Source organism: Corylus avellana, chromosome ca8 (genome assembly GCF_901000735.1).
Source record: "Corylus avellana chromosome ca8, CavTom2PMs-1.0".
NCBI lineage: Eukaryota > Viridiplantae > Streptophyta > Magnoliopsida > Fagales > Betulaceae > Corylus > Corylus avellana.
Window position 1 is genome coordinate 18,513,627 of NC_081548.1, and position 10,749 is coordinate 18,524,375.

A 10,749-nucleotide genomic window follows, 5' to 3' on the forward strand; every position below is an offset into this window, starting at 1 on the left:
ACTTGAAGCATACCGTTAGTCATGGTCTTCTTCTACCTAAATTCTCTACACCACACTTGATTGCTTTTTCCGACACTGACTGGGTTGGGTGTCCTGATGATCGCCGATCCACCATGGGCTACTATGTTTTTCTTGGTAACAATTTGATCTTATGGTCCTCCTGCAAGCAACCAATTATCTCTTGGTCAAGCACGGAAGTTGAATATCGTGCTCTTGCCAATACAGCTGCGGAGCTTATTTGGCTTCAGTCTCTCCTTCAAGAACTTGGTGTTTTTCTTCCAATAGCACCCATACTCCATTATGACAATATTGGGGCTACTTATTTTACGGCTAACCCAGCTTTTCATTCGTGCACCAACACACATAGCCATTGATTATCATTTTGTCCGTGACAAAGTTGCCTCCAAATAGCTTCAAGTTAAATTTTTGTCCAACAAAGATCAATTGGCTGATGCTCTTACTAAGCCACTGGCAACTGCTCAATTCTCTTCCTTAGTTTTCAACCTCAACGTGCGTCCCTTATCATGGAGTTTGAGGGAGCGTGTAAGGACACAAGAAACCAAGAATTTCACATCTACTCCTCTTCCAGTAACATCAACCTCACAAACTTCCTCTGCAGAAATAAATCTAGCTGCTACATCATCCACTCACATTAATCCAATAGTTACAAATGATTGAATAGTGTGGCTGCCTTTATGTCTTCCAACAGTTATAAATGATTGAATAGTGTGGCTACCTTTATGTCTTCTTTAGTACAACTATTTTATTTCTTTAACAGTCAAGTGTCTTTATATATGCCATGTGTTGTGCATTTTTTTATATAAATGGAAAAGTCTCCGCCGAATAGTGCGAGAGACAATTATAATCTAAATTTGTTTTAGTTTTTATATTGCTGATCTTGATTTTAATAACAGTATGATGTCACTTCAAAAAAAAAAAAGTGTAAGTAATAATATTAATTTTAAGAGTAATATTTCTTTTTATATTTATTTATTATACCTATTTCATAGCGTGTTTTAACTATTTTTTTTTAATTTTTTTTTTTTTAAACAACTACCATAAGAAGTGATTTAAAATACATCAATCAACGGATATGTGAAATATGAGTATGTTTTAATTAAACGTTTATTTGGGTGTACGGATGAGAAAGTTGTGAAACTGTTACAAGGAGCCAAGAAAAGGAGATGCACAGCCAAATTGAGAAGTGGTAGTAGCGGCAGATAAAAATGTTGATAACGGTCAGAGAAGCTTCTTCTTCTCCCCTTTGCTTCCACCTCTCTACCCTGTCTCATCTCAACCCCAAAGCCTGTCGGAGACCCAAAACATCAGTCTGCCGAGCCAGCGTTTCTGTTCGGAGAAAACCCAACAGCACCGTATCCTGGAACCTGGGTCTTCTCTCAGAAAGGTATGCGATACCCTTTTCACTTTTCTCTTCCATAACCATTTCTAGGTTCGTTAATTCCTCAAACATGGGCATCTGGGGTGTTCTCCTAAATGGGTCTTTGGTAATATCTTGTGTGTGTGTGTGTGTGTGTGATTTCTGTTTTCTGTTCGTTTTCTAGCTGTAGTTTATGAGTTTCTCACATAAACGCGGACACACTTATGCAACGGGAGCAATTAGAAAAATGGACCAAGAAACTGAGAGTAATGAGAAAAATTAGATGGAATTCTAGTCCGAAAAGACACCGCTACTAGAGGATTTAGTGAACAGTCAGCTGAAGCTTGGATGCAGTTTAAGTAGTGGAACAGAACTGACTTTAAGTTTTTCACAAATTTCAACTCATTTTGTTCTCTAGATTTGTGAGAGGCTAGGCTAGCAGCTATAGGGAAAGCAAATATGGCAGTCCAGGGGGACAGACACCGTTTGAAGAACGGGAATGCCAAGATTGTGTAATGGAATGCCAAAAAAGTAAACATTGTTGGGTAAGTCATTATTTAAGTTCATTGTGATTTTTTTCCAATCCCAATCGAAGTAGGGTTCTGAAGAGTACCCGTCAGGGTCTTCTTTCAGTTGCACATGCTATCGCAGTGTACAATACAAGAAATATCATGCACGGCTTGAAAATACTGTTTTCTGCTAGGATTTGTTTAGTCTTGGCAAACTAGTTGTCTATTTATTTTGGTCACCTGACCTTGCCTTTCTTTTGTTGATTATCTTCATTTCAAAGATTTTCTACTCTTTTTGTTGGATGCCAACATAGTATGATCTAAGGCGATTAGGGAAGTCCAATAAAAAGTTGAGACCTTGAGAAAGCCATTCATGAGAACTATAATCTAAGGCATTAGTAATGCTAGATATTATATTTTTATCCTACAATTATCCAACAATGTTGACGTGGTACTCCCAATCAACCATTGGATCTCTCTCCATTTTTATTATTATTATTATTTTTTAAATTTAACAAGGACTAATCCAAAGGTTAGTTGGGAGTGCCATGTCAGCCTTGTTAGATGAATGTTTGATAGAATTACAGTATCTAGCATTTCTCTTAACATTTACGTGTTTTTCCAAATCATAGCAAAATTTCACCTTAGAGGAATTTGGGTTCTGTATACCTAGTGACTTTTAAGAGTATTGAACTCTTCAATACTGATAACAGAATAGATCAAATGCAAATTTCTTTTGTGTCATCTCTGTATTCTGGGACAACTGCCAGAATTGTGGGTACCCGTTGTTGTAGTTATTTATCCTTCTGCTGACTGTAATTCCTTTGCAGCTGTGAGGGCTCCAATTTTGATCCCTTGAATATTAATTCAGATTTATCTTCTGGTATAAATGCTGCCTGGGAAAGTTTTCTATGCTTGTTTTCACAAACATATGAGAGTGCCTCTGGTACAAAAAAGGAGAAACCTACCTCTGCTCGAGGAGTGGCAGGTTTGTCTCTTGACTTCAATTTTTTTTTTTTTTTTTTTTTTTTCTAAAGATCTTCAAGTTGCAATTGATATCCGTAGCTTTTAGCAGTTGATTAAGACATTTTGAATTGGCAGCTGCAATAGAGGACAGTTCCATTGATTTTGGAGACTTCTTCAAAGGGCCGTTACCAGGAAAGTTTCTCAAGCTCTTGGGATATCTAGCCCTATCCCGACTTGGAATATATATACCTCTTGGTGGGGTAAATAGCGAGGCTTTTCTTGGAAATTTGGATCAGAACAGTTTATTAAGCACTTTGGATTCTTTTTCTGGAGGAGGCATTGGTAGACTTGGGATATGCTCTCTTGGTATTGTTCCCTTCATCAATGCCCAGATTGTGTTCCAGCTTCTTGCACAAATATATCCAAAGTTGCAAGATCTTCAGAAAAGAGAAGGAGAAGCAGGAAGAAAGAAAATTCTTCAGTATACTCGATATGCTTCGGTTGGGTTTGCCATAGTACAGGTAAGACCTTCACTTAACTTGAATCAAGAACAGTTTTACACTTTATAACTTGTGAGATGAAAAGAACTTCAACTGGTGTGTTGGGTTAGTGATTTGGATCGTTAGATTAAAATAAAGGAAAAAAAAGTGAAACTGAATACCTTAAAACTGGAATTCAAAATAATAGAATGATTCCAATAGAAAAAAAAAATGACAACCATCATATGCTGAATGTTGATTCCTATTATTAGAATCTATCATGTCAAATTTGAGTATATGTAGGGCAGTTTTGCTCTGAACTGGTATGGACTCTCTAATTAGGGTAGACAATGGATATGTCACAAATAATTTAAATATAATAATATGGCACAACTATTTCTGGAAGGATTGACCATCAACATCCTCTCCTGAAAGTTCCTATATCTTATTAAAAAGTTCCCTAATACCAATACCATGTACATTGTAATGCTTCTACATTAGGGGCTGTATGATGAGCTCTGATTGTAATATTCTGTTATCCATCTCTGGTTGCCATTGCAGGCAATTGGCCAAGTACTCTACCTTCGTCCCTATGTTAATGACTTCAGTACGCAATGGGTTCTTACTTCTGTTACCTTATTGACACTTGGCTCAGTACTTACAACATACATCGGGGAGCGAATCTCTGACCTAAAACTTGGAAATGGCACATCTCTTTTGATATTTACAAGCATTATCTCCTACTTGCCAGCATCTTTTGGTAGGACTGTTTCACAGGCATTTCAGGATGGTAACTACATTGGACTCATTGCCATCGTTGTCTCCTTCTTTCTATTGGTCCTCAGTATTGTATATGTTCAGGTAACTGCTGCTTGTATTTTTTAACCAAGATGTCATTGAAAGTAAAGAAATGTTCACAATTATATCAACAAAGGGTTTCAGGAAGCAGAGAGGAAAATTCCACTTAACTATGCTTCAAGATACACCAGCAAAAGTGGAGGACTTCAAAAATCTGCTTACCTACCCTTTAAGGTTTGTATTCTAGCTTCTTGCTCTATGCTTCTGTAGTTTTGGAGTTCCCATCCTTTAATTAGAGGACTCTAGTCAACACATACTTGGAAATGTTTACTAGTTGTTTTTCACCTACTCGGAGTCATTTACTCATGCTTTGAGGCTCATAAAGACATGGATAGCTAATCTGTGGCCACGAGCGCTTAATTTTGAATTTTGTTCTACATTTAAAATCTAGCATATTGTTTTCCTGACTTCTAATCATATAATCACTAAACTGATCATCACTGCCAATTTTATATTATTCTGTTGACAATTGACAACGATTTTTACCTCTAGCATCTGGTGAGAACATTGATTACAGATAAATCCTTTCTTATCTTGTCGGTACTTCTTTTGACATCTTTGTTTCAGCCATTCTTCATTCATGATCACCATATCTGTTTCAGAGCTCTGCCAAAATGGTTCTCCACATTCCATTCCTGATCTAATTATTTAGTTTATGCACTTACAGCTTGTTTTATGTGTGTAATTTTACATTTACATTTATCTTCTCTTTGCTCTAGCTGAGTCTAATTCTTTTGTTTTCCTTTTGTTTAGGAAAAAGAATGTAATAATTCTACAATTTTTTCCAAGTGAAACTTTATTAGTTTTTTTTATCTTCATAACCATCTCAATTTTCTGATAAGCAGGTGAATAGTTCTGGAGTGATGCCAATCATATTTTCTACATCATCATTAGCTCTTCCTGGTACTCTAGCACGCTTCACTGGTGTAACTGCACTGAAGAATGCTGCAGTGGCTTTAAATCCTGGGGGTAAGATTTGTAACTTTTAGTTGTATAAATTGTTGAAGATTGAAGATAAAACTGAATATGGTCTGTTTATGGACACTAATAATGCTAGTCCCATTCAGCTGACACGACTGTCTCCAAAATCTATTACAAATCTTCACATTTTACTCAAGTTATAGGCAACTTGTGCATGATGAAACTGTCGAAGATGGAAACTTCCGATATGCTATGATTTGAGTCTCCTTGATTTGATTGCTTGATTTATTCCTATTATTCTGATTGTAATCTGCTATTAATTTCTTTCCATAATAGTTTGTATTTCTCTTCTATTTAAAACCTTTGTAAATGTATGAAACAATATTGAGGAATAAAACAATTTTTTTCTTCTTCCACTTCCAACTAAACTAAGTTATAAAAATTAAATCTTATTATGCTCCATTCTCCCTTAAATCTTTTCCCTATGCATAGGTTGATAAAGACTTTGTGATTATTTCCCCTAGACAAAGCCTATTGCTATTGCAGTCTACATGGTGGGACACTGGGTTGAAACCTCATGTTTTACCTTGTTGAAGTTATAATGATATCATCAATACTAAGGACTAAAGAGAATCAAATGAAGTCAAAGAGACATTCCATCAGTTTTTTTTTTTTTTTTTAGCATTTTGTAGGTTAACTTCCTATTTTTATCATATTGAACATTTAGTAATTTAAAACTAACGAGACAAATCTTTGCAGGTTCTCTCTATCTTCCGACAAACATCCTTTTAATAGCTTTCTTCAACTACTATTATACTTTCCTACAATTGGACCCTGATGATGTGAGTGAACAGTTAAAGCGCCAAGGTGCATCAGTTCCACTTGTCCGACCTGGTAAAAGTACAGCTGCATTTATTAAAACGGTAAATTTTTCTCATTTTACATATAATTTATGTCCCCTCAAGACATTATTAATCCTGGGTTCTTAATCAACTTTTTTTATGATTGGGACATAAATGATGTTGCTTTGGTTTTAACATAGTAGGATTATTAGGTGCTTGTTGTGTGAATTATAGGCTATGCCATTTGTCAGAATGATTTGAAATGATGTGAAATTAGAGGGTTTTTTTTTTTTTTTTCACCGTGATTCACAGCTGCATAAACTTTTCAAGCTGTAGCATTAACTGCCAGATAAAGTAAACGAGTAGAGGAAAAAAATCCATGTTGTATATTTGAAAGAGGTTGACCTCCTTGCATTTCTCATATTACAATCATTTTCCCACTTAGTCCCCTTTCTTCTCAGTCCAATCCGAATAACCCTCTAAGATAGGAGACATTGAAAAAGGCCGTAGCAAGAAGCCTGCTCTTGACTTAAAATGGATGAATGAAGCTCTTAATGTGTGTATTCATCAAAGTATCTTTGTTTTGCATATTATACCAATAAGTTATTGAGTTATTAACATTAAGCAATTTGCCTTTTTTTTATTTTTTATTTTTTATTATTTTTTTTTATTTTTCATGTCACAAGTTTTTGCATTTTCAAATGATTTTGAAATCAAAATGAAACTATCCCATGTTGAACTGTAGCAGAACTCTGTTAGCTATCTACTTTATGCAGTGCTTAGACGTCCGACGGAGATTGGTAGTCACCTTGGAGTAAATATTGTTTATGTTATTCATTATTATTATTTTTTTAAATTGATTCAAGTTTGTTTGATATGATTGCAATACATGCCCCCTTCCACCTTTCTTGGTTTTTTTTTTTTTTTTTTTTTGTTGTGTGGATGAATTAATCAAAATGGTTTGATGCAAACAGTAAAAAGTTATTTTTATTTTAGGGGAAACTTCAGAAAACTCCTCTAAACTTCCACACGTTTTGAAAATGCCCCTTTGAAGTTCAAAAACTCTCAATTAAGGGTATCAAACTTTTAATTTATTTTAACTACCCAATTCCGTTACAATTTTCCGTTAAATTTTGTCAAAATTTTCGAAATACCCGTATTTTTTTTATTATAAAAATATAAAACAAAAAATTGTATAGATTTAGGGTTTTTATTTATTTATTTAGTTTTTTTATAAAAAAAAAAAAAAAAAATCTTTGAAATATTTTTTATCTTTTTATATAAGAAGAAAACATGGGTATTTTGGGGATTTGGACAAGATTTATCGGAAAATCCTAACATAATGGGGTAATCGAAAGAAATTAAAAGTTCGATACTCTCAATTGAGAGTTTTTAACTTTGAAGGGGTAGTGTCAAAATGAGTGGAAGTTCAAGAGGCTTTTCTAAAGTTTCCTTTTTTTATTTTATTTTAGGGATAAATGCAAAATTGGTCATTGTGATTGGCCTAAATTACAAATCACTCCCTGTGGTATAAAAAATAATTTATTAGTTCATGTAGTTGGCTTAAATTACAAATCACTCAATGTGCTATAAAAAATAATGTATAGGTCCTCAGGGTAGGCCAAAATAGCAGTTTATTCCCTCAAATCAATTTTTGTTAAGTAACTTAACAAAATCTGTAACTTTGTTACGTCATAGTCAATAAAAACGCGACATATATTATTATTAATTTATGACTTTAAAATATGACAACTAGGATTTTTCACATTATTTTAGGACACTAGCTAAGATTACATATCGGCTATCATTCCAAGTCATACTGCTTTAATAAATTAACATAATCTCTTCTATCCTCAAAATTTTATTTTATGTGCAACCCTGTTTCATTTTCATCTTCCTCACCACGATTTGAAAGCATTTTGTGAGAATTTTACGGTTACATCTTCTAACCATTGAAAAATAAATAAAAACAACATTCAAGTTAATAAATTGTGACAAATTTTTCATTCAAATCATGTTGGAGAAAATTGGGTTACTCTTTTTATTAAATTGGCATTTGTCTTTAGAGCATGGAAATTGATTTCAGTGAGTAAACTATTATTTTGGCCTACCATGATGACCTATAAATTATTTTTTATATCACAGGGAGTGATTTATAATTTATGTCAACTACAGGGACCTATAGATTATTTTTTATATCACAGACAATGATTTGTAATTGAGGCCAATCACAAGAACCAATTTTGCATTTATCCATTTATTTTAATAGTCTTATTTGATTTTAGGATTTTATATTCTAGATATGGGTTGTATTTTTTATTCATTAGGTCTTTTTTTTAGATGTTATTATGTCTTGGTATTTTATTTGTGGGTTCTAATGGTTATTTAGTTTTGGCTTAATGATCAAAGCCCATAAAGCCCAAGTCTTATTAGTACAAATCTTTTTAGAAGTCTAATTCTTATTAGGGTTAGTGTTCCAAGTCTTATTAGGGGTTTGAGCCTTATTGGAGTTGGGTTTAGTGCTTTTGTTTTTTTAATATATATTGATGTAACACTAACACTTTCACTTTAATGGAGAGAACAATTTTTATGAAATTTTTATAGCAATTATGCTCATATGATGCAATCCTTTTCTGAGGTGCGATTCTGAGGAAACCCTTGATGTGATACTTGGGAAAACTAGATGTGATGCTTAAATCTATTTTCTTCTTTCTATTCTTATTTTCCTTTTGAATTTTTCAATGATTTCAACCCGATTCCAGAATACTCGTACCTGAACTGTGTTTTCATCTTTTCCCTAAAGAGTCGAAATCCTAAAACCCCAAACCATTCTAAAATACCTAATAATGTAATTTTAATGTTAGGTGGTACTGTTCACCACCCCTAGAATAGTAGTTCAAAACTTGAAATTTGCTCATAGTTTGACCTCCAAACCCTACCATATACCTTCTCCTATTGAAAACCGTAAATTCCCAAACTTTACCCATTTTTAACATCCTTAGCTCTTCACCCTAAAAGAATGTTGCCGGTCAGAATTTTTTACTTCGGATTTGATGTCAAGCTTTTGTCCTACATCATGGTCTTCATTTTTGTTGACCTCCAAACAGCCACTATTCTTTTCCTTCATTATTGAAAGAAAAGGGCTTCAAAAGCTAATTCTCCAAGAATTTTTCTACAGTGTTGTGCTACCTTCACTTACTGATTATGCTAAATATATAACTTCCCTACTTTTGTGTTTATTTTCCTTTCCTTTCCTTTCCTTTACTCTTCCTCCTTTATAAAATGGTATCAAACGCAGATGCAGCTGAACTGGATTTGACTAACATCTTTAAAGTTACTGCATCAATTACATGCCTTTTTGGCTTCAATTTGGTTTTGAATTCAATTATGTTCTTTTATGGTTGGAAATAGGTTCTAAGTCGGATATCAGTTCTTGGTTCGGCCTTTTTGGCGATCCTGGCTGCTGGTCCTGCCGTGATTGAACAAACCACACACCTGACTGCATTTCGGGGATTTGCTGGCACATCTGTTCTCATTCTTGTTGGCTGTGCAACAGACACTGCAAGAAAAGTTGAAGCCGAAATAATATCCCAGAAGTACAAGAACATAGAGTTTTATGACACTGAAAGGTACGGCCCATAAAAGGATTGACAGGTTAAAGGCTAGAGAGTGGACAAATCTGCAAAAGAACTTATAGTGGGGATCTGGCTCTCTATAGATGGCATGGTGATACTTTTCCATGTTGGTTTGATTCTGCAGTCCCTGTATTATACTTTTTATTTTTTAATTATTTAATTTTTATAATACATATTGATTTAGGCTTGTACATAGTGCTGCAGGACAGCCGAAATTTTCTTCCTTTAAAATTTATGACAAATAATTACAAAATTCATCTTTTGCTAACAAGTTTGTGTCAAAGGAAACAGAAGTCGTTTTTGTGTTATACACATTTTATATGCAGTCGATATTCCAGTTGTTTTTTTTTTTTTTGATATGTAATTCAGCAACATAGGGTTTCATTCTTTCAGTCCTATAGAAGATAATTGAAAACTTTATTTGCAATGGTTAATTGAATATGTAGTCAATCGAAAGCAGAAGTTGGAGAGAGCAAAGTATAAACGAGCATAATGTTACGAATTCAGGTATCTCTCATTGGTTAAGTGCAATCTTAACTTTAGGTATATAAGCTTTTGGCACCTTCCTTTTTTAAAAAAAAAAAAAGAAAAAAAAGAAAAAGAAAGACATAATTTGTGTTATTTTATGTGAGTGGGAATTTTTTAAATGTTTTGATTTGAAAAGAGTTGATGTTATAGAAAGTTGAAAAGTGTTTTTGATGAGATATGCTTTTGAAAAGTAGTCCCTCATCCTTCTCTTATCATTCTATTTTTAAAATTACCATTAGATCTGTAGAACTTATGTGTTTGATTGACCTCACATGAGCCCTAAAGATACAATGGTGATTTTGAAAAGAATAAGGGAAGGAAATGAAGCATTTTTCTTTAGGATTCATAGAAGAAAATTGTTTGGTATACTTTTTGAAAAAAAAAAAAAAAACTGATAAGTATTTTCAAAACACAAGAAATTAAGCTACAAAAAAACTGGTAGGTACTTTCAAAACACAAAAAATGAAGCTTAAAAAAAACTGATAATTATTTTCAAAACATAGAAGAAACGAAGCCAAAAAAAAAAAAAAAAAATTAAGGGTGGTTTTTTTTTTTTTTTTTTTTTTATAAAAAAAAAAACTCGAAGATGGTCACACAATCACTTCCTCTTAACCGTTGGGAGAGGGCTCATAA

At 33.5% G+C, this 10,749-nt stretch overlaps 1 protein-coding gene across 1 annotated transcript; it reads left to right on the top strand.

Annotated features, from left to right (window-relative positions):
* The first annotated feature begins 1,161 nt into the window (after nucleotides 1–1,161).
* Nucleotides 1,162–9,884, top strand: LOC132190556 (preprotein translocase subunit SCY1, chloroplastic). Its single transcript, XM_059605583.1, has 8 exons — nucleotides 1,162–1,405; nucleotides 2,718–2,875; nucleotides 2,989–3,374; nucleotides 3,894–4,193; nucleotides 4,275–4,364; nucleotides 5,036–5,159; nucleotides 5,871–6,034; nucleotides 9,365–9,884. The coding sequence occupies exons 1-8, from the start codon at nucleotides 1,227–1,229 to the stop codon at nucleotides 9,593–9,595; spliced, it is 1,632 nt and encodes a 543-aa protein (XP_059461566.1). The 5' UTR covers nucleotides 1,162–1,226; the 3' UTR covers nucleotides 9,596–9,884.
* The last annotated feature ends 865 nt before the right edge of the window (nucleotides 9,885–10,749 follow it).

Excerpts from the sequence above, each read along its gene's own strand:
- LOC132190556 (XM_059605583.1), top strand. The coding sequence starts at position 1,227 with ATGTTGATAACGGTCAGAGAAGCTTCTTCTTCTCCCCTTTGCTTCCAC. Across the intron at positions 2,876-2,988 it reads CTCTGCTCGAGGAGTGGCAG|CTGCAATAGAGGACAGTTCC; the intron begins GTTTGTCTCTTG and ends TTGAATTGGCAG. Across the intron at positions 3,375-3,893 it reads TTGGGTTTGCCATAGTACAG|GCAATTGGCCAAGTACTCTA; the intron begins GTAAGACCTTCA and ends TTGCCATTGCAG.